The sequence below is a fragment of the Chaetodon trifascialis genome, chromosome 20 (assembly GCF_039877785.1).
Source record: "Chaetodon trifascialis isolate fChaTrf1 chromosome 20, fChaTrf1.hap1, whole genome shotgun sequence".
In the NCBI taxonomy this organism is placed as follows: Eukaryota; Metazoa; Chordata; class Actinopteri; order Chaetodontiformes; family Chaetodontidae; genus Chaetodon; species Chaetodon trifascialis.
In genome coordinates this window covers 19224042-19247500 of record NC_092075.1, presented here as the reverse complement: position 1 = coordinate 19247500, position 23459 = coordinate 19224042, and the positions used below count along the sequence as shown (strand labels likewise).

At 41.6% G+C, this 23459-nt stretch overlaps 1 protein-coding gene across 19 annotated transcripts in view; it reads left to right on the top strand.

Moving 5' to 3' along the window:
- The window catches only part of tcf4 (transcription factor 4), a 248766-nt gene that overhangs the window by 195060 nt on the left and 30247 nt on the right, over positions 1–23459 (top strand). For 17 of the 19 annotated variants that reach the window (XM_070988567.1, XM_070988564.1, XM_070988560.1 and 14 more), the window contains 7 exons: positions 9929–10034; positions 11350–11498; positions 12195–12342; positions 16061–16131; positions 16361–16439; positions 19327–19406; positions 21600–21809. In XM_070988567.1, coding sequence (XP_070844668.1) covers positions 9929–10034; positions 11350–11498; positions 12195–12342; positions 16061–16131; positions 16361–16439; positions 19327–19406; positions 21600–21809 — 843 coding nt within the window. The remainder of the gene's footprint in view (positions 1–9928; positions 10035–11349; positions 11499–12194; positions 12343–16060; positions 16132–16360; positions 16440–19326; positions 19407–21599; positions 21810–23459) is intronic. The other 2 variants (XM_070988571.1, XM_070988572.1) reach the window with 1 other exon arrangement.

Sequence of the window (23459 nt, the reverse complement as noted above, 5' to 3'; positions counted from 1 at the left end):
GCTTCAACCAAAGAATGTCTGACATGATGGACGGCTTCAGAGGTTATCAGGGTATGTTGACATGTAAACTTGCGTTGTATCTCCTCCATTGTTTTTGCTCGCCGCGGTGTTAAGCTGTTTGTGTGAAGGTGAATAAAGACGAGATGAAAGCGAAACCAGCCTGTGAGAAATGAGAGAGGCAGAGGACAGAGAGGAGGAGGAGGAGGGAGAGAGTGAAACAAAGAGAGAAAAAATTGGACAGGCACAGGTGCAGCCGACTGTGTGTGTGTGTGTGTGTGTGTGTGTGTGTGTGTGTGTGTGTGTGTGTGTGTGTGTGTGTGTGTGTGCACGAGCATGAGTGTGTGTGTGTGTCTGTGTGTGTGTGTGCATGTGTCTGTCAAGAGGTTTCGTGACTGCTCCTTTGAGTGTTCACATTCCAGCACATCTGCTTTGGATGAAGTGTGGTAAACTGTGTGTGTGTGTGTGTGTGTGTGTGAGAGAGAGAGAGAGAGAGAGAGAGAGAGAGAGAGAGAGAGAGAGAGAGAGAGAGAGAGAGAGCAGGAGGCAGAGAGAGAAAAGAAAAACAAGACAGGAACATTTTAGGTCCTTTATTAAGCAAAATGCTGATTTGTTTCTTGTCGTTTCCTGTCTGCATGTCAGTCTGTTGAAGCGTGGTGGACATAAAACCTGATCATCAACCTGCAAGATGTGTGTGTTGATACTTAAGCAGGCATGTAGCAATGCTTTTTTTTTTTTTTTTTTTTCAAAAATTTTGCTGTTCTCAGGTTGGTCGGTTTGTTCCCCGTGTGCACATTTGATCTGGAGTGAAGCGTGATCCCTCGGCTCTGCTCTTTCAGGAATGCCAGGCTGCATCTGTGAGCTCTATCACTGGACTAAAAGTATTGACTGTGAGAGGACAGGGGCCTAGCAGCCAGATGTGGGCACATCCTGCTGAAGCCCGTTGGTCAAAAGCTGTCGGCAGTGTGTTGCTAAGCTTCATCTCCAGCACGTCTGAGTGTCTTCTGATCCTCAGAGTCTGTGGATGAGGTTTGGTCGGGGACAGGTTGTGGTCAGGGTTAAAAGACACCAGTGTCAGCTGTAGATAGGAGGCTGAGATGTGAACAGCAGTCTCCCGTGTCCAAGTCCCAAGCTTTGCTAACCCATCCATCCACCCAGACATCCTCAGCCTCTAGAGGTCCTTGTCTGGAAAATGTAAACTTGAGACATTCTGAGACAGATGCTGTCATGGCTAGCCATGCTAATGGCGCAGTTCTAAGGATGGCAAGGTATGTCAGGATGGATCCAGCCTCAGGTGATGCTGTAAAGGTAGAACCACATGACCTCCCTCAACTATGGAGACCTGGGAGGAGGACAGGGCACACAAACCCAGAAGAGGAGGCACAGTGGAGGGAGAGAGAGACATGATAATGTAAACAGTATGGATGGACTGCCATTTAAACTTTATACAGACAGTCAAGGTCCCCAGAATCCGACTGACTTTGGTGATTGACTCTGAGATGTCATCATCTATGTGACAGACTGGCACGATGTTTTCTGCAGGCATTCATGATTCCCAAACAACTCTGACGATATCTGGACTTTTCCTGTAGCAACCAGCAGAGATGGACGGGCGCTATCAGTTCCAGATGGCTGTCAGTGGAATGTTTCAAACACAGTTTGATGGCTTGTCATTGGTTTATGACCAAATACCTGCTAAACTACTGGCATTCCCCTCAGCCTCAGCTGTACTTGGTGTTTAGTGGTAATTAGCAGATGTTGTCACACAAACACACTAAACTAAAATGGCGAACATTCATTCAGCAGCTTTGCCTCTAGTAGTAGTAGTAGCCTGTGCATTGCTCCTAGTTTTTGCATCCTGAGCTGCGTTTCTTGAGTCTTTGCAAACATCTTGTTCCACCACAACATCAACACATTAGCAGAGTTAGTGGAGATGTAGCACGGCATGGTCTCAACACTCAGGACTGACACGTTAACGTGTCATTTCTGAGAAAACGGTGAAATGTTTTCGGTCTCACCTTAACTTCCCAATGTGTGGATGTTTAGTAAGGCCCAAAATACAGAGGAAGACGAGGAGGAAGAGCAGGAGGCGCTCCTCTTTCTCATCCGAAGGAGAAGGCGAGACAGAGAGGTTGAACAGATGCTCCCCACATTTGGAGACAATAACGGACAAAAAGAAGCATCAAACACTAAACAAAGACGAAAAGCCCGCCTCTCCTTTTCTTCCTTTCTTTACTCTCATTCCATTTTTCTCTCGTTTGTTTCCGTTCACTGTCGTTTTATCCTCATCCAACTTTTAGCCTTTCCTTTTGTTCCATTTATTGTTTTTCCATTCTCTTTCCAGTCTGTTTCTGACAAAAACCCTTCAGGGCCCAGCAGCATTTCCATCGCTGTCAACAAGTTAGATGTGAAGCGCTGCAGCGAAAAGAACGTTTCTTTGTTTCTTCTCTCTTTCTCTCTTTTTTTGAATGTTGCCGTGATTCTACAACATCAGCCTCCACAGTCATGATGCAGCATTTTTGTCATTTATGACTTTTTTTTTTTTGCTTGTTGTTTATTCATTTATCTAGTGTCTGGATTCTCTGTGATGATAGTTTGTTGCGTTTTTGGAAATGTGCTGTAAATTAAAGGTCTTTGGGGTTTTGCTTTTGGGTTTCGTGACTGTCGATCAGACTGAACAAGCAGTTTGAAGAGTCTTTCTGACATTTTTCTGACTAAATGGCTAAATATGTCTCCTTTATTCTCATGATAATCACTTTTCTTTTGAAGCTAAGCAGAGTTCAGAGTGCAGACTTGCAAAAACCATTTACAGGTGTTAGATCAAAAAACAAAGCAGGACATGATCCGAATGTTCCTCTGAATTCAGAGCATTGGGATCAGTGCATGTGCAGACTTCTACTAATTTTCTTTCTCTAATTAAAGTTCAGCTGCTGTTTCTGTTGTGTTTGTACCTGTGGTTCAGGTCAGTGAGTCACACAGCTGGTCTCTCTGAGTGCATCGTCTGTGTGTGTGTGTGTGTGTGTGTGTGTGTGTGTGTGTGTGTGTGTGTGTGTGTGTGTGTGTGTGTTGTGTTAGCTCCATGAGGAATCAGTTTTCATTGGAATGTGTCTTTATTTTCTTGTCTTGCTGCCGGGGGCCACGCAGAGCGAAGCTTTGATGAAGTCTGGGATGTTTTGTGTTCTGTGAAGATTCGCTCGATCCGTCAAACACCAAGGCGCGGCGGGAGGTTACACAACTGCGTCTACTGGATTCTAGCAGGGTTTCTACTGTGCTGCACATGATCCTTTCAGTGAACAGCCTCCACTGGTTTCTGTCAGGAGTATTTGTCATTGTTCTGGAAACCAACAGGCCCAAAGGGGTTGTTTTATGGTTTTATGTACTGGGAATCAGTTCTAGTGGTTTCTGTCAGGTTTCTGTTGTAATACAATAAATGCTTGATGGAACTGTTTCTCTTGGTTTATATGGTTTTCACTTGTTGGAGGACTGGTTTGGGTGGTTTCTGTTCAATTTCTACTGCAATACATTTCATAATTTAACATTAGTGCAAGTTTTTTTGTCACAAAATGGATTAATTTGATTGGTTCCACTTCAGGTTATATTGTTATACAATTTGTACAGATTGTAGTTTTATGAACTGCTTTAATAGTTTTCCAGTCAGTTTCCTCTACAAAGGCACTCATTTCTATCATCATCAGTCATTACAGAGACAACTGAACTGGCTTCAGTGCTGCTCCTGTACTCAACTGGTTCCAATGTGTTCATACGGGCACTTCATGTTCTGTTACTACTGTGGTCCAGATTACAATTTTACACAGCTGGTCAGATTGGTTCCTATTGTTACACAGAGGTCTGATTTGGTTGTGCTTCATATCAGGGCGTAGAATTGATTTCACACCTGGTTTCACTGGTTTCTGTTCTGTTTCTATTGTAGTAGAATTCCTAATATTTTCAGCACATTCTATAAAAATAGGATTTACACAGTCACTATTTGACATAAGCAAGTGAGCACTGTCTTTATCAGACATGTTGTAGAAAATAGCTACATATGAAAGTTGATTGGAGATGATCTCTGTCATGGTTCACATTGCTTGTCTCTAGTTTGTGATTTGCCAGTTGTCACTGAAATGACAACACTGTCGAGGGTTTCTCTGATTGGCTTGAGGTCTGCTCACTAACTGTGGGAATACTGATAGTGCTGTGTGTGTATGTGTGTGTGTGTGTGTATGTGTGTGTGTGTGTGTGTGTGTGTGTGTGTGTGTGTGCGCACACTTCGTAGACTGCAGGAAGTGAGGTTGTTATTGTGTCTCTCTACATTCCTCAGATTTAAACACACTCTGCACCTGTTTCTGTCTGTCTGTAACACACACACACAAAGTCGCACAGACACACTTACATAAATACACACACACACACACACACACACATAGACTACACACACAAATCACAGCCTTTCGTCACCAGTCGACAACACATTCAGTGGGAAAATATGCCTGTTCGACATGAGATATAAATCTAAATATTTTCAACAGGAACAACACAAGCGTGTGTGTGTCTGTGTGTCTGTGTGTATACATTTTCTTGTACAGGCTTTGGGTCAATAAATGTGGTTTTATCATCAGAGGACAAATTCTGTTCTCAGAGGGGAAGAGGAGGAGGAGGAGGAAGTTTGAGGGGATTTTAGTTTAGCTCTAATGACATTTACAGACACTGCGTGTGTGTGTGTGTGCGTGCGTGCACACGCGCATGCACGTATGTGTGAAACTGAAGCATTTGGATCCTCAAAACTTGTGCAAGGTGCATTGTGGGAACCTCTCCCAGCTGATTAGGTTCTCTTAACACCTTACATCTGTGTATATGTGTGTATGCAAGTTTGTATGTGTGTGTGTGTGTGTGTGTGTGTGTGTGTGTGTGTGTGTGTGTGTGGGTTGATGGGGTGGGTTGATGGGTGGGTGGCTGTATGTGTCATTTCCTGACCTCAGCCTTTCATTCCCACAGATCCCAGCATTCCTTGCTACTCAGACATCCTGATTGCTGTGATCGCTGTGTTGACGTCTTTCCGCAACCAGTTGTTTCAGGAAGTTAACACAGTCAACACAAGGCTAAGCTCTAAAACACAGCTTTTAGTTTACAGAAGGAACTGTACAGAACATGTGGACATATGGAGCATGTGGCTGAAACTTGTTGAGACTTACTTGCGTTGTGCAGTCTATATTGTTGCACTTCGCTGCAAGTCTACCTTCATCTGTCAGTGCCACTATCATTACATGGTGATGTAGTTAAGCACAGATTACTCTGAAAAGTGTGTATTCCATGAGGTTTCAATGCAATTCTAACATACATAAATGTATGGAAACCAAAGAATGCAGAAAAAAAGCATTAAAATTCAAAAGTCACAGCAGCATGGCAACATTATAGCCAGCATCAATATTGGACTATTCTGCAAAGTGGGATATAAAGCGAACATGAATGGAAGTAAAGAGGCTAAAAATGCAAAACTTGTGGCTAAAGCATAATCCTACAGCAAACATTTCTCAATAACCAGATCAATAAATATGCTGCCAAAACTGATCTTTTAAAACATGGAGACCGGCTGCAGTCTAATACTAATAGTAATAATTTATTCATATAGCACTTTTCAAGTTTAAGCACAAAGTACTTTCCAGATTAAAGGACTTCCAGAAAAAAAATGAGAATTTCAATCAAGCAGCACTAAGCCCATGCATTAACACATGGAAGTTCAAAATAAGAGAGTTAAGTCCATATATAAAAGTAAAATGGTGATAAAAGATATAAGCTAAAGCAGGTGAAATTTAAGTAAGGGAATTAACTGCAAAGCACAGATGCAAATAAAAAGATAGCCAATGAAAGAAGAAACTCTTGAATTTAAAACAGAAAAAGTGCAAAAATGGAACTGCATATATAAATACAAACATGATGGTGCTAAAATGAGCACAATTTTAAATATGTAATGACAATAAAGTTCAAATAAAACAGTGAAATACTAGTGTAAGAAGGAAAGCTGAACAGTTGAACTGTTTGGTTCATGTGGTTTAAATGAGGGGTATAACAGTGCATCATCAGCATAACAGTGAAACGAGATGTGTTGCTGAATTATTTGTCAAATGGGGTAATTCATACAGTGACAACAAAATTGGTCCCAGAATAGATCCTTGGGGCACTCCACGATTGATGCTAGAAAAAAGGTCAGAGGAGAACCACTTTGGTGCAACTCCTGTGATTCCTGCACATTCCCTCATTCTATCAATAAGAATGTTGTGCTTTATGGTGCTGAAAACTGTCCAACAGCACAAGGTCAGAGCAGTGTCCAGAGTCTGCGGCCAGTAAGAAGTTACTGGTCACTAGGGTTGGGCGGTAATCCGGTAATAAGGTATCTCGCAGTATCTAAAAATAGCAACGGTATCAGTTTCATTACCGTCATTAAAAAAAATGCTGCGCATATAGGTCTATAGGGCTCTATCATAATTGTAGCATTGTCATAACAAAAATGAAGTCCACTCCGTTCAATGTATCTGGTTGAATTTTTACTTGAGGAAAAGGTGACTGTGCAAAAGTACTTGCTAAAAAAATGAACCCGAGCAGTTTTACAGATGTTATAACACAGGTATGTCCAGGCGCTCATTTAGACGCATCTGAGCATAGTACCGTTATCTCGTCCAAGCATACAGAGAAACTCCTCTGTTGAAAACACTTTTTCAACCTTTTTTCTGCTTGCTATTGATCTTAGCTCTCATAAAAGGCCGAAATGCCTGAGTCCTCTGTGAGCGCTCTGCTCATTCATGAGACGGAGCGGTGAAACTAACTGTGTGGTTACGCCAGTCAATAGCTCAGCGACCCACCCAAATTCACCATAGAAATACGGTGTTTCAAACACCAATGACGATCCAGAAGGAAGTAACACCAGAGAGTTATTGCATGAAGAGCTCTCCCTCCACTCTAGAAACCCCCTCCTCTTTATGTAAACAAGCAGGACCTTTGTGATTGATCTCAAACTAACACAGAGTCATAGGAGGAGACATTAGCAGCGTGTTTTGGGGCTGGAATATAACTTTTGACCACAAAACAGAAAAGGTAAAACATACTTTATGATTTAGCGAAGTTTTTTTTCTGCTACGCTTTGGCTGCTAGCTCGCCGAGTTTTCGTCGCACAGTGTGGAGGGAGACATCTTCGTGATCATCAGACTCTCTGCTTTCATATGATACCAGGATTTTGAGGTTTGCATGAAGTGGTGAAATCAACAGATGCAGTACCTTTGATGTGCGCTATTCGTGCTTTCGTTACATACACATATAATTTCATGGGGTATGAATTATGTTTCGTTAGGGTGGCAATGTTTGGTAGAGGCTTTTAACTGAGTTTCTCCCCATCAGTCTGGTATGCTAAAAGTTAGGATTGGTGCTTCTTAGCGTGAGCATTGACTGTCTGAACAGCACGCATGTCACGCTGCCCTACAAAGTGATTTTTAATTAGTCACAGTAGTACCGTATACCCCGGGAAAATGTGGGGAAAGTTTGACGGTATCAAAATTTGGATACCGCCCAACTCTACTGGTCACATGATAAAATTATTATTCCGTTCCATATGTTAGATGCTGGAAGTTCCTTGAATCAACGGTGGTATCCCAATACCTCTTAAAGGCGCTGGGTCCATGCTTTTCATCATGATGATGAAGGTTACATAAGTATTCTATTCTCGTCATCTTTTAATCCTTTGTTACTTATCTAAGAACCAGAGGGGTTCACTTCCTGTATGCTACAAAGTTCATTGCCAGGGTATTCACTGAAGGAAAGACATCAAGGGAAAACCACATGCTAGTGTAGGACTCAGTGTTGTCACTGTCTGTCAGCTTCTATCCCTTCTTGCTCCAACCATGTTCCCACCTGTGCACACCTGACTCCCTGCTCCAGAAAACATGCATGATTGCCAGTCTGAGTTGTCTGTATGGTGACGGTGTGTCCTAGTGATCTTTCACCTGTAAGAGTACAGCACAGTAAAGCAAAGGAAATCAGTACCCCATTTTCACTCTTGGAAGTTGAAGCCGAAAGATTCAGCAAACCATCCAAGCTTTTAGTGATCTGAGCAAAAGTCAGGAGGTTTCTGTTTGACAGAAACTGTTTTAGTCTGTTTTCTGTTTTTAATAATTTCTCTCAGGGAGTGTGGGAAGTGAGATGATGCTGTTTTTATAATGCCCCCAAGTGTTTTCTTTTTTTCATCTTTTTCTTTTGTTTCTTCTGTCTGTGTTTTATCACATCTGTGTTCCATCCATATGCAAATGCTCTAAAGTTAACAAAGCAGCCCATGTCTTTTTTAGAGGATTGAGGTAGATTAGGTGTAGGGAGCTTTTCATTTTGATGTGAATCAGTGGGGGAGACAGAGAGAGAGAAGAGTGCTTTCAACAGCTGTTCTAGGGATTGCGTCATGCGGTGCGAGCTAGCATCATGGCTGAGTGTTCGCACGCTATGCGCGTGCGCACACACACACACACACACACACACACACACACACACTCAAAGGCATGCTGTGGGGACCCCCAGTCAAAGGCATGACCAAACACAGGCATTGTGTTCTCATGCTGCCGCTGTGTTGCTGAGGAAGAACGTCACCTGTTCTGAGTGATGACAGGCTGCTGGTTCTGCTTGCACTCTCACGTTTTGCTGCATGTTTGCTGCATGACTGCTGCAGCCCCTCTGAGAGGAGTCACTCGGGAAATCACTGCTTTGTTCCTCTTGTAGTCATCAAAGCAGTGTGAGTGAGTGGAGGGTTCACTCAAATGTGTTGGAGCTGTACATGTTAGGAGCTACATTATTAGGCAGTAGTAATTCGTGTAGTGGTGGGCACTGGGAATGCAGTCAGTGTGTTTAACACAGCCAGTTGTTGTTGTTGTGGATTAGCACAGCTTGAGCTCACAGTACACTTAATGGTTTTAACAAATAACAATAAGTTTTTAATATCATTTTAAAAATCACTTTAAATGTTTAAAATCGGGTTTACCATTTACAAAATGTTAATATAATGTGTGTGTGTGTGTGTGTGTGTGTGTGTGTGTGTGTGTGCAAGTGTATGAGTGACTTTTAGACATTTCTATTCTTGTTAAAATGAAAATGATCTTAAAAAGTTTATTATTATTATTATTATTATTATTAGTAGTAGTAGTAGTAGTAGTAGTAGTATTGTTATTATTTATGTTATATGTTCAAAAAAAGTGCAGAAAAGTTTAAAAATCATCTTATTTTTGGAAAATAAAGAAAAGTAAAAAAAAAATTAAATAGCTTTAAAAAGTTTAAGAATAAGTAATTCTCGGGGGAAATAGGTTTACACTACAAAAAAAAGTTATTTTTTAAAAGCCTGAAATGCTTAAAAATCCACTCCACATGAATAAATAACATATAAAGTTTAAAGCTTATTCTGAAAGTATTTCTAAGTTTAAAAAGTTGGTAATTTTACAAAACGTAACATAATATGAATATCAAATAATTTCTAAGCTTGTTTTGAATTGTTTTAAAAGTGATAACATGAGTTTAAATTGGCTAATTCTGACAAATAAAAGTTAACATATGTGCTGTGCAGGCGTGTCTTTACATTTTTCAAAAATTGATTGAACTGATCAAAGTCAGACAAAGTTCCCAAAGGAGCTGCCATAGTTTTTCCAGTCTGAGAATCGGAGACTGTTGACAGCTCAGCCACTGGCGTGTTCATCCAGTCAGGTGTGGGAAGGGTTGATGTTGATGTCTGAGTGTCAATCATCTGTTACAGCCTGGTGGAAATGATGTCCATCTGAGGCTGATTCCTGCTGAGGAAAATGAGAGAGTAGAAGCTTTTGGCAGGATGTGTTCAGCTCTGAGCTTTTGAGGAGAACAAGTATTTTGTTCAGCCATCTGAATGATCTTGTATGTCTCTGTGTTTGTGTTGCAGGTGTACGCTCCGTCTGCCAGTACAGCCGACTACAACAGGGACTCACCAGGTTATCCCTCCTCCAAACCTCCCAGCTCTGGCTTCCCAAGCTCTTTCTTTATGCCAGGTACACACACACACATACACACACACACACAGAGAGTCCAGTTTCCATCACTTCAGAGGACTTTACATTGACTTACAATGATTTGAAGGACACTTACCCTGACCCTAACACCACTACTTGCTTAACCCTAACCTTAGCCTGAACCTGGAAGGCTAGTCTGTGTAAACAGATGTATGTCCCTACAACATGAGTAATACACACACACACACACACACACACACACACACACACACACACACACACACACACACAAGTCTGTCCCTCATCGAAACTTCCTGCAGTGGATCTCTGTTGAAAATGTGGTTGTTATATTAGTTATCATTACTGCACATGTGTGTTTTTGGTGTGAAAGCATCAAAAGCAAAGAGGTGTCCTCGGAGGCTGCAGTATTTTCTCCACCAGGACACCTCTGAGTGTTTCTTGCATTCGTTTGCACTCAGTTTGATCTGTTTCACCTCAATCCTGGAACCCCTCAGCTCTTGTCTGGTGACAGTCTAGTTGCTAGAGGCAAATGGCTTCTGATGTGGCCAGCAGATATCTGGATAACAGATAACGGATATCTGAGCCAAGTCTTTGGCTTCCGTGCGCTGGCATTGCTTATGGTACAATCGGCAACTTGAGACGCTGTCCGAAGATTTCTTCTCATCTCTATAAACAGATATCTGCAAAACAAAACAAGACAAAACAAAAAAACTCAATGAAAAAGCTAATATTAAGCTAAATCATTGCCAGACAATATCTGATGGGTTCAGAGATTGCATTTCAGCCAACACATTCGTCCTCTTTGCTCTCCACACACGCTGATTATCTGCATGCAACCAACCCAACCTTCAATGGACACCTGCCAGTCAATCAAAGAAATGATTTCCGTGGACAGTAATACAATGTTCGCTCACGTTTCCAGTCTGTCTATGTCTAACGACTACAAACAGGAAATGCTCAGACTGATTGAAATATTTTTCTCCAGACGCCCTTTTCCCCTCCAACCTTTCATGTACATACACACACTCCCAAAACTACTTTACAGACATGGATAAAGGTACAAATGGTCCCAGAAATCAGTTTGTGCAGCTCAGATCTGTGTTAACCAGGATATTCTTAAACCAGAAGAAGAAAACCAGGTGTCCCATTTACGTGAATGTTTTCTGAAATCAGGTTACTGCAGGAAGTGGGTCAGATTAGTAAACTGTTTGTAGACGCACTGAGTGAGTCACAGGTAGGTTTGACAGCAGGGAGAAAGATGAAGCTGATCTCCAACCAGCATACAGCACATCACATGCACCTCTTTCTGTCTCTCTGTGTGTCCACCTATCAGACGGTCACCACAGTGGCGATCCCTGGAGCAGCAGTAGTAGCAGTATGAGCCAGCAGGGTTACCACGGCAGCATGCTGGGGGGCGGGAACTCGGCCCACGGCCCCGCCCAGAGCTCCTCCTACTGCGGGATTCACCCTCACGACAGACTGGTAAGCAGAGCTGTCAATCACAGTGTATACAAAGACAGTTTAAGCATAACACAGGTGATGCCTTCATTTCAGGAAGTCACTGCACAGATTAAACGTAAAGACAGAAACTCGCTTTCGACCGTGTCCCACAACACCTTGGGATGATTGGAAAAAGCCCTGAAAATACTCTTACATAATGAAGAACGGGGTAATTCAGACGTCGGTTGTCTTTGAAGGCAACTTAAACTAAGTCATTGCTTGACAAAATGACAGCATCAGGAAATGTTGAGTCACAAGCTGACAAGCAGATGGTGTTTTTCAACCCAATGAGATGGGGAACCACACCAATAAGCAATAACTTCAATTCCCAAGTAACTGAAGCTTTGGTATTTAATTCTTGAAAGTTACAGCATTTAAGATCACAGCCACAACACTGGTAAAGTCACAGATTTATAAGCAATAAATGTTAAATCTGCCAGTATTCAGTAATATATCACACAACACATGACATACATTTATAAATTGTAAACAAATGTGAGGCTGTAAATCATTCATAAGTCCATCATTCACGTCATTAGACGGTAATTCTTTCAAGATATTAAAAGCTCTGTGCAATTATCCAATGAAGAGGATGTGAGGTTTATTCTCTTCTCATGTTATTTTTCCTGCTTTGAAGTAGTTTGCTTTTTTCATGTTCTTCTGTCCGTCTGTCTGCAGAGCTACCCCTCACACTCGTCTGCAGACATCACCTCCAGCCTTCCTCCTATGTCCAGCTTCCACCGAGGGGGAGGGAGCGGGGGTGGGGCCAATCACTACAGCACCGCCTCTTGCACAGCCCCCACCAACGGCACAGACAGCATCATGGGTAAGACGCCTGTGTGTATTTGTGTCTTGCTGGAATGCGAATCAGGAAATGGGGTGGTTGCTCTTTAAAGGCACACAGCTGTAGCATCGCTTTGAGATGTTCCATGTCGTGTTGATGTCATCTTTCATTGCAATGTCATCTGCTGTCAATCAGCCGGTGGTGCAGCTAATGACATTAACTGATGCCATTAATTAACTCAAGAAGAAAAGCATCCATTTCACTTTCGACATCCCAAGTTTAACAATGTTGGAATGTAGATAAACTTGTATTTTTCATCTGATTGGACAGTAAATATAATATTGGTTAATATTGTTTTTTTTCCACTGATGAGTTCAATGTTTTTTAAGTCTGGTGCTCATTTTGTGTCTTTAACAAGCCTGAGATGCATCCAGGTGGAAAATTCTCATGCTGAAAACCAAAGAGTTTGTAAAATCAAACTGTATTGACGATAGAGCTACTCAAGGAACTAAGCAGAGATTACTGCTTTTTACAAAATGTGCTGTTTTTTTATATCTTCAGCTACGCTAGCAGCTTAATGGTAATGTCAGTCTGTCGGTCACTTGGTCCACAATTTTGGTCCAGACTGAGATGTCCCAATTAATATGAGATGAATTACCATGAAAGTCTGCAGACATTCACGTCCCCAGAAGACAAATCCATTCATTAGCATTTAGCACAAAGCACCGCTGTGTCCGAGTACAGCCTCAAAGAGCTGCTAGCATGGCTGCAGATACTTGTTAATCTGTTGGTATCATGTGATCGCTGGTGTGAGTCACATGATCATTTCACTTGTTTGAATGCTGATAAAAAAAAATGGGGGTATGTGTCTCAGAGCTGTAGACTCTACGTCAAACTTGGACCTGAGTTAGACTTTAGTCCTAATAATGAGGATTTGACTGGGACAAGGAGAAGCAGCAACTTGACTTGGACTTGACTGCTGACATGGACTTGACTTTGAGACTGCGCTGACTTGACCCCAGACTCCCTGAAGACTTGACCTGACTTGTGTTTGTGTTTTGACTTTGGAAAAATTTACCCACATTTACTGCATGAAAGACAACATTACCAGTCCTTTGCAGTCAGAAGTCACCGTTAGCTAAACCACATTTTCATTTACCGCCTCATAACCAGCTCTAACTGTCCCCGCTGTGATGTCACTCAGATGATTTAAACCACTTGAAAACAAAACTTCAGTGACAGGGGAGAAGGCAGGAGGTCAGAAACGGAATACAACAGTTTGACCTTGACATCACTAATGCACACACACACACACACACACACACACACACACACACACACACAGCATGCCATATGGACCCCTTGCTTTGAGTCCCATAGAACAAATAGGACAGCAATAAGAAACAGATTGAAAGTTTGTTTTCATGGGAAGACATTTCCAACATTCCATAACCATATCACACACACACAGAGACACACACACGCACGCACACACACACACACGCTCATGAGCCAAAGCAGATGAGTGTAAACACAAGATGAGCCTTCATGTGTGCACACATGAACTGCCAAAGCACGGACGCAGAGTGTTTAAAGGCATTTCTCTGCCTCAGTCTTATTTTGTACGAGTAAACAAGTGAGCGAAAACTGCAGCTGTGGTCACCATGGATTGATGTCAGTTGATTTTGATAACAAGCAGTGTTCACAGAGAATAAGAAAATGTCCACAGAAACTTCTCAGACCACCTAGATCATAATTCACCTCTGCCCATCTGTATCAGCAGTTCCACACTGATTGGTGTTCATTGTTATTATAGTTTACTCATTGTGTTTAAGTTGACTTTAATGTGACCAAACCAACTCTCAAACCTCTTGAGATCGCTGCCTTGTTCATGTAGTCCAATGAGCAGAATTGGTAGAAGGCTGGTGAGGGATCATGTTCTTCTTTACTTTCTAAAAATCATCACACATACAAAAAAAACCCCACTTGATTTATTATTGTGCTGTTGATTGTCAATGCTCAGAGGAAATACATGCAGCTGCAAAAAACAAATTGTGGATGGTGATGAGACAGCTCCATGAGGAACAAAAAAAAAACATTCAATCTTTTGAAAAGATTTCTTTAGCTCTGCAAAGTTTGGCTGTCATTGCACATGTTGCATCATTTCCGAATATAAAAAGTTAAAGTGCAGTGATTTCTAATACACACACTGCAGGAACTGTATGCGATGAAAACCACATATGAAATATGGAGTTAGGACACAGTGAAGGAAATGCAGGGCAGAGGTAAATGGACATTTTAAGTCTGGAGGAGAGGTATATGAAGAAATAAAGAGAGAAATGAGACTAAATGCATAATTCAACATTCATAACTCAAAATTCAACTGATTTCATGATTATATGAAAATATGATAACACTTTATTTATCCCCCATGGGAGAAATTTGGGAATATGTAACACAAAATAAAATTCCTCTCTCCCTTTGAAGAGATGATGCACACAGACAGAAGAACCTAAAAATCAGTTTCATCTTCTGAATGCTCTCCTCCTTTGTGGCTATAAGCTCTCATTTATGAAAAAGATTTTTCCTGCACATGTTCTAAATTATGCATCAAGTACGGATAGCACTGTGTGTGTGTGTGTGTGTGTGTGTGTGTGTGTGTGTGTGTGTGTGTGTGTGTGTGTGTGTGTGTGTGTAACAGTAATCCCTTGGATGGTTTACTAGGCCAGTGGTATGGCGTGAGTGAGACATGAGGCTTTAACCCCAAAACATATGCTGCTTCCTGTCTCTCTCCCTCTCTCTCTCTCTCTCTCTCTCTCTCTCTCTCTCTCTCTCTCTCTCTCTCTCTCTCTCTCTCTCTCTCTCTCTCTCTCTCTCTCTCTCTCTCTCTCTCTCTCTCTCTCTCCCTCTCTCTCTCTCTCCCTCTCTAACAGCTTAAAGAAGTCCACTCCTGCCAATTTCTGTAATGGATTCATTTGCCATGAAAGGATGTGTTTTTGCTGTGCTGTGTCTGTTTGCCGTGCACGTGTTTAACTTGTGTGTGTGAGCGTAAACTTTCCATCTGGGATCTGCTATCAAGAGAGATGAGCTGTGAGCATGTCAGAGTCGCTCTGCCTCAGTGTGTGTGTGTGTGTGTGTGTGTGCGTGTGTTTGGGAGGGGGGGCTCATCTGGTCCTGTGAGGTCACTTCCTTCCTCCCTGGGCTCTGTGCTCTTCAAGTGTGTGAAACAGATTTAGTTGTATTGAAATCCAACATTTACACACATGCAGACAATAACACACACACAAACACATGCTGTCAGTCAGTTAAAATGGGAATGAATGTAGATGTTGAGCATCAGTTCCTATTGAGCTGTGTCACACCATCAAATGTCGTATAACCATGTATGACCAAAAGAGATGCATCATGGTCTGCAGTCTAATGTCACACAGGAGTTCATAATACAGTTACATATTTTGAATGAATGTGTTAACTTTTAACAACATGCAAACGCATAAAAAAACTTCAGTGGGAGCTTCTGTTTCTTCAACTCCATGCTTTTTTCCTGCAGTGTAATAAAGAACAAATGAGGAAGAAAACGAACAGCAGGCGAAACTGCGGCAGTGTGTGGATCAGTGTTAATCAATATGTGTTGGCAGTCAGAGTGTAGAGCGGATGGACTGATGGTGTACGAATAGACAGAATAATTAACATTACAAGATCCTTATTTACAAGAATACGTCCCTCTTTTCCCCCGTGTGCATGTGTGTGTGTGTCACAGCTAACCGAGCGCAGAGCTCAGCAGCCAGCAGCTCTCAGACAGGAGACGCCTTAGGGAAAGCACTCGCATCCGTAAGTGCAACACACACAGACACACATGACTATACACACATTTACAGATGTGAAAGACCTGTTTAGCATTTTATTAATGCCAAATGATTTTAGCATTTATGTTACTTTATTTCGTCTCTCTATTCAATTCAAATCCTTATAAGAATTTGTATGAATTTTAGCTCTATGATCTTTGGATTCTTTTCACAGTTCTACATGCTACTCTGAGTATCGTGTTTTTATTTTTCAGATCTACTCTCCAGACCACACGAACAACAGCTTCTCCTCCAATCCCTCCACCCCAGTCGGCTCTCCACCCTCCCTCACAGGTAGCACATGACACTCATCCTCCAATCACAACACAGCAGCTATATCATCGCAGAATGAGCAACCACAGATGGAAAGATAAGAGCTGACTTGGACTAAAGTCTAAATTATGGAAAACACAAAAATGATGACTTGAAACTTGACTTGAATTGCTTGATATTTAACTTGAACTGGTTTCAAATGGCTCGAGACTTGACTTGGACTGTTTCAGTGGACTTGAGACTTGACCTGGACTTTTGCAGTTGACTTGAGACTTGACTTGGACTCGTTTCAAATGACTTGAGACTTTACTAGGACTTGTTCCTAATGACTTGGGACTTGACTTGGACTGTTCAATGGACTTGAGACTCGATTTGAACTTTTTCAAATGAACTGAGACTTGACTTGGACTTGTGGCAAATTCTTGAGACTTGACTTGGACCTGTTACAAAAGACATGAGATGACTTGGGCTTGTTAAAAAGGACTTGAGACTTCACTTGAACCCATTTCAAATGTCTTGAGACTTGACTTGGACTTGTTTCAAAGGACTTGAGACTTGTCTTGGACTTATTACAAAGTGACAAGAGATTTGACTTGGACTTGCTTCAAATTAGTTCTGACTTGACATAGACTTGTTTCAAAGGACTTGAGACTTTTTAAATGTCTTACAGCTCTGGGAAGAAGAAGTGGGAGAAACAAATATAAACATTACTTAAACTAAAACCATTCGAACTAAAGTTCCATGTTTTTATTCAATAATTTACAGGGATTCTGCATTTCGAGTCCAACTCTCTGTGTAAAATAAGACCATACCAACACAGTGATAATAGCTGTGTCTCCTCTCCATACTCCTCCTCCTCCTATTTCCGCCAATTACTCCTCCTCCTGGCTGATGCTGTAAACTCTCCCTGCTCCTTAAAGTGAAAAATGACTTTTCCTAATAATAGTTGTGTCAAATTTGTCTCTAATTGTCGCTGCTACACACACCGTTTGATATTTCTGTGCCGCGCCTTGTGACTGATAGCTTTAATTACGAGCACCACTTCGACAAATCGTTCACAAACCTACCGGCTCTGCAAACACGAGCCCCCTCCCCTCTTCCTTCTCCTCCTCCTCCTCATTATAGCTGCCTGGGATATTGCCTGCTAAACCATAATTGGTGTTTATCATTGTGTCAGAGTTACTCCACTTTTTACAAATTAGAAATGAAGCCTATTAGAGCAAACTACATGCAAATTGATATCCAAGGCTAATTCTGCGAGGGTGTTTTACAGTGTTGGACTCCGAATAATTTACTCTTCCATTTAATACATATATTTGTATTTGCACATGAATGTACCCAGGTGATTATTCATTAATTAACATATGGAAATGAGCATGTAATATGAATAAAAGAGAGGGGAGAGAAAAGACTGTGAGACAAAATAGGAAGACAATAAAAAAAGAGAAACACAAGCTAATGAGATGGGATCAGAGTTACAAGGGAGAGATCAGTGGTGAGGGCAGAGTGGAGGGATGAGGAGAAAAGAGAAGGAGATGAGGAATAGGAAAAAGAAAAGAAGAGAATAAAGGAAAGGAGAGGAAACGGGAGAGAGAAGAGGAGGGGAAAGGAGGCAGAAATGGGAGGACACCAAGGGATTGATGAGGAAGGATGGTTGAAGAGCTGAAAACATGGAGACAATAAGACACAGAGAAAGAAAGTGGAAGACAAGAGGAGAAGGGATGATAAAACTGGGGGATAAGATGGGAGCATTAGAATAAAGGCCTCTGAGGAGACACGAGGAAAGAAAAGATGACATGGAAAAGAAGAAAAAAAAGCAATTGGTTGCAAACTTGGTGCTGTACCTACATGACAGGTTCCAGCTATTTGGAAACTCTCAGACATCAACACGAACACTTCCTTCACCTGATTGGATGAAAGCATGGCTCACTGGGCTTGTGATTTTCAAACTTGGAAAAACATGGCAGCTGTTTTTTGAAAGCGTAAAATTTCTGGCACACAATTGCTGTATGTGGATGCAGCTGCTTTTTTAAAGTACTGCCACCTTTTTTTTTCCAATTCAAGCGCTGTGTGAACTGAAGCTTTAACAAGATGTTGCTGTGATTTCCTCTTTTAAAATACGTGCTGAAAAATGAGTTTGAAACCTCCTTGAGCCAAAGAAAAATCAACTGTAAGCTTGTTTCACTTCTGAAGCTCAAAAGCTCTTGAGAGGCCTCCATATTCCGTCACTCAGAGCCTCACATTAATGTAAATTCACACAAGTGGCTGTCTCTCTGTCTACCAGCTAATGAGACCTGTCGATTCAGATACGACCCTTCAGAGCAACGATGGGCACAAAAGCAGAAAAGAACAGAGACACAAAGCCTGTTTATTCTGCAGAGGGCCCATGCTAATCAACCACTTGCGCCTTCTCGGAAACAAAAAATGAAAATTAGCATTTCTGTTATGAGTTATGAGCTGGTTTGTGTCTGTCTTCCTTCCCCATCTCTGTGTTTATTATGTCCGAGCACCATCAGTGGCTGCGATGAGAGACTTCTTCTGTGTAAGGGCGTTTTGTCTGCCGTTTGGCGTTGTAACTCGAGTGGTTTCTTTCTTTGACATGTGAAAGGGGAGGAGGTTTTGGCTCTAATCCACACACAGACCTCTGTCCATTTTCTGTACACACTTAACCTGTGCAGGGTCGCAGTGGGCTGCAGCCTATCCCAGCATGCACTGGGCGACAGGCGGGTTACACCCTGGACAATCTATCACAGAACAGACAAACAGCTGAAGTGATGTCAGTTTGAACTAAACAATTCTTCCAATTCCCAGATCTCCTGCTCATATCTCCCTGTGTGCTCAATCCATGCATCCTCCTGCTCCTTTTGTCTCCTCTCCTGATGATGTATCCTTGTCTCCTCTCTCCTAGCTGCCAGTTCAGCTGTCTGGTCGAGGAACGGTGGACAGGGAGCGTCATCGCCAAACTATGAGGCTCCACTGCACTCTCTGGTATGTACACATTAATCCCTCCACATTCCCGCTTTTTCCTGTGTACATGTTGCTGGTAACAGATTACATCGGGTTTGTTTGTTTGTTTGTTTGTTTGTTTGTTTGTTTGTTTGTTTGTTTGTTTGTTTGTTTGTTTGGGGAGGTTTTTGGAAATGCATTTAAACTCAAAGGCAGCAACTTATGAAAACTATGTTTCTGGAAAAGTGCAGTGAGTTTTTTCTGCCATTTTTCACAAAATAATTGCACAAAATGAATTCCATTCACCTCCATTGTATTGGGGTGTAGACAGAAACCTTAGAGACGGACATTTGACAAATAAAACCCAAACTATCTGCATGCACCAGGTGTTTTCTTTAATTTGAGTGAACTGACTCTGTATGCATCTGAATTTTAAATGGTATCCAGCACTTCTCAGCTCAGCTGATTCATTTGACTTTTTTTGAGGAATAGACAAGAGCTCAACACACAAAACAGTTCTCTACGGTCTCTAGTCAGAAACATGTCGACCGCTCCTGATCAGACTGTTCGCTTTGAGCTGAAACTTCGTTGGATATACATTTTCATTTGTATAGAGCCGAGTCAGCGTTCTCCATCATGTTGTCTCACCTGGTTGGCAGTTCAGTAACATTAAGTTCTTAATGCCAACATTCTGTCTTACTGAAGTTAAAAGATCCTGCGCACACAATTTTTCTTGTAGTCAACAAATTCAGTGAAAAGACCTTAAATGTATTAGTCTGTCTGTCAGAGCCTGTCCTCACCTGAAGAACGACGGCATAAGCCAACTTTGCAAGTAGATTTTTACAAGCCATATTTACGTTATTGTTAGGCAGCTACAGTAATTATGTTGGGACCAAAGGAGGAAGTCAGGTGATGTAATATAAAGAGCAAGAAAGTCCACATATGGAGGAGTTGGGCTGGATGGATGGCTCAAACAAACACAGGACTTTGACCCACTGAGCCATTTTTATTTACTTATGTTTGGTCATATACTTAACAATAACATACTTATTTTAACCCATGATCAAGTTTTGGTACCTAAGCTTAAGTAAACTGTCACAATTTCATAACGTCAACAATGTGACAATGAGGGTTCTGTATGAGGATGGTCCACTTCTATTGGATGGTCCACCTTTGATTGGCTTGTTGCTGGTACTCTCCAATGGTGAAATGTGTCGTTTTGGGAGTCCATGGCGTTCAACCTATTCAGTCGTTTAGGTATGAGGACGTGCTGGTGTCTCACTTCTCTTGCATCCCTCCATGTCTGTGACACTGAGTCCATTGGTTCCTGCTGAAGATGTAAATCTTTTTTTTTTTTTTTTTTTTAAAGCCTGCAAAGTTTTTTTTTTTTTTTTTTTTTTAAGATTCATTAGTTCTCAGCAAAGGTTTCTCAAGCAGGAGGAATTTGTGCAGTTGTTGGGGACAGTTTTCAGCTGCACGTAAATGCACATCTGGAGCTCGAGTGAGATTTTCCAGCAGCAGGGCAGTGTGTGTGGGATTGAGTCAAAATAAACTACAGTATGTGTGTTCATTATAATGAAGGAACATGTGACCTAGTGCAGCAGTGTGGCTCACTGATGTGTTTTTAATGGTTTTTGGCAACAATAGAGCTCTTTGACACAGAGGAAGGAGATATATCAGGCTTTGAAACACACACAATACATGTGAAGATCACGCCATTACTGGGTTTGGTCTTTTCATGGCATTTATTGACAATAAGAAAAATATATTCATGTTCACATGTATGGAGTCTCTGCGACATATCCTGTGTATTTTGACTGACTTGCATGTTAATTAATGCAGACAAAGACACAGGAACAGGGGCGGGGTTGCAGACAGGCAAGCCAGGCAGTTGCTTGGAGCCGCGGCCACTAGGGGGCCCCGGCAACAACAAAGATTATTGATAGGCCTGTGGTTCAACTTTGAGAACCACTATTCTATATTCTCAGTATTCATCTGAAATGTCCCAGAAATTGTGCATTTATGTGTGCAAAAATCAAATTTTTGCAGCATGAACGGGTGGGGTGGGGGCCCCAGGGATTTCTTGCTTAGCAATGCCACTGTGTAATCTTTTATTATATCAGAGAATGAATTTTGAGAGTAAGAGCTGCTTCAGGTTCCACGTAGTAGTTAGGTGGTTAAGAAAAAGTCCTTCGCAAGGGTTCTCATCTCTGTCTGTGTCCCTTCGTTCTGCAGCAAAGTCGTATCGAGGACCGTCTGGAGCGTTTGGATGATGCCATCCATGTACTGCGGAGCCATGCGGTGGGGCCATCAACGGGGATGCCCAGCGGGCACGGTGAAATGCACAACCTCATCGGGGCCGCACATACACACAACGGCGCAATGGGCGCTCTGGGCAGCGGGTACGGGACAGGACTGCTGTCAGCCAACAGACACTCCCTCATGGTAGGACCTGAGAGCTTTTTATAGATTTTTAATTTAGTCCCACTGAATGTGTCAGTGTTAATGTGGCTATTTTAAAGAAAAATCCATCCATACTTAATCTAAAACACCGAACAAGAATCTTCTCCACTCAACGCCTAAAGTCTGTTTATATTGCGCTGTTGCTTCAAAACACTTAATGGAAAAAGTGAGTGAAGCTGGAAACAATAGAAAATTTAGACGGAATACACAATATGACAGGAATCTTTTATCTTAAGAATTATTTATTTGAATACAAGATCACGTGGTTTCATCATGGTACAATGAGGGAAGTTAAAAAAAGTGGCATGTAATTAAGATGATTTGTGTGGACGCTCAGTATTAAATATAATGAGCTGTAGACCTTTTTGTTTCTGACACTGCAAAGAATCCTGTTCAGAATATTCTGCTGGTATCAGACAACAAACAAAAACAAAACACTGCCAATGGCGTTACAGTGACTTACAAAGAAAAGCTAATAAAGCTAATTAAAGACGAAGATCAAGGTAAGGCTTCTTGAAACAACTCAATGTTCTTTTAAAACGGAATTGTTTGGTGTGGAGCTTTAGCTGCAAGACAGATAACACATGTTAGGAAGAGGAATCAAGGCCAGTTACTCTGAAACGAATAGAATCATCCTGAATATGTTGCTCGATGAGATTATTTATCTTGGAGGAAAAAAAAAGATTTAATCACATTTAAAGATGCAAGATCAGATTTTCTTGAACTGTGCTTTTTGCAGTTGGATTTATTTAAACTGGCAAATGAGACATGACTTATGTCTTCACACAGCTGGAGAATGTCTGCTGAAATTAACCAGTTCCACTGCTTTTTTACTCTCATTGTGTTTGTCCATTTTAACTGGATCTCATGGTGAAGAGAAAAAATGTACCGTCGCACATATGGCCAGACAAAACTTATATTGATACAGGTCAAAACAGATAATGTGAAAAAAGAGGAGCAGAGGACATAAAAGAGGACTAGATAAAGAACGAGGAGGGGAGGTTGAATTGAAAATATGAAGTAAGACAGCAGTAATGTTTTCCATATTTAATTTGGGCTTTTTTTCAACTTGAAACAATAAACATAAAGAACCAAACAGCTGTGTGACATAAGGAGATGTAGGAGGGTGAGAGAGAGAGAGAGAGAGAGAGAGAGAGAGAGAGAGAGAGAGAGAGAGAGAGAGAGAATTATAAAACACAAGCCAGCATAAACACATTCAGATGCCTGGACATGTTCAGTCAGACCTACTTTGTTTATTTGTGCTTATAACATTTGTGCATATTCACATGTAGACACACACACACACACACACCAGATATTCATGCAAACTAACACACAAGTCTGCACACTGTCACAACCTCGTCAACACCTCAACAACCCGTGACGTCATCTGTCAGGTTTCTGAAGGGACATTTTGACTTTTATCCCAGCTGTTTTGCTTTGTATTGTGGCTGTAATGAGCCCTGCAGCCTCTAGGGGGCGTGTGCAGCAGCTTCAGGCTGTTCTCCCTACAGTAGTTCAGGAGCTTTGTCCCTCTCTCTCTCTGGTCTTTGTTAAAGTATTTACTTTGAAGTGTTGTTTTCTAAATGGAGAGCACCTGTGGTAGAGGGGTGTGTGTGTGTGTGTGTGTGT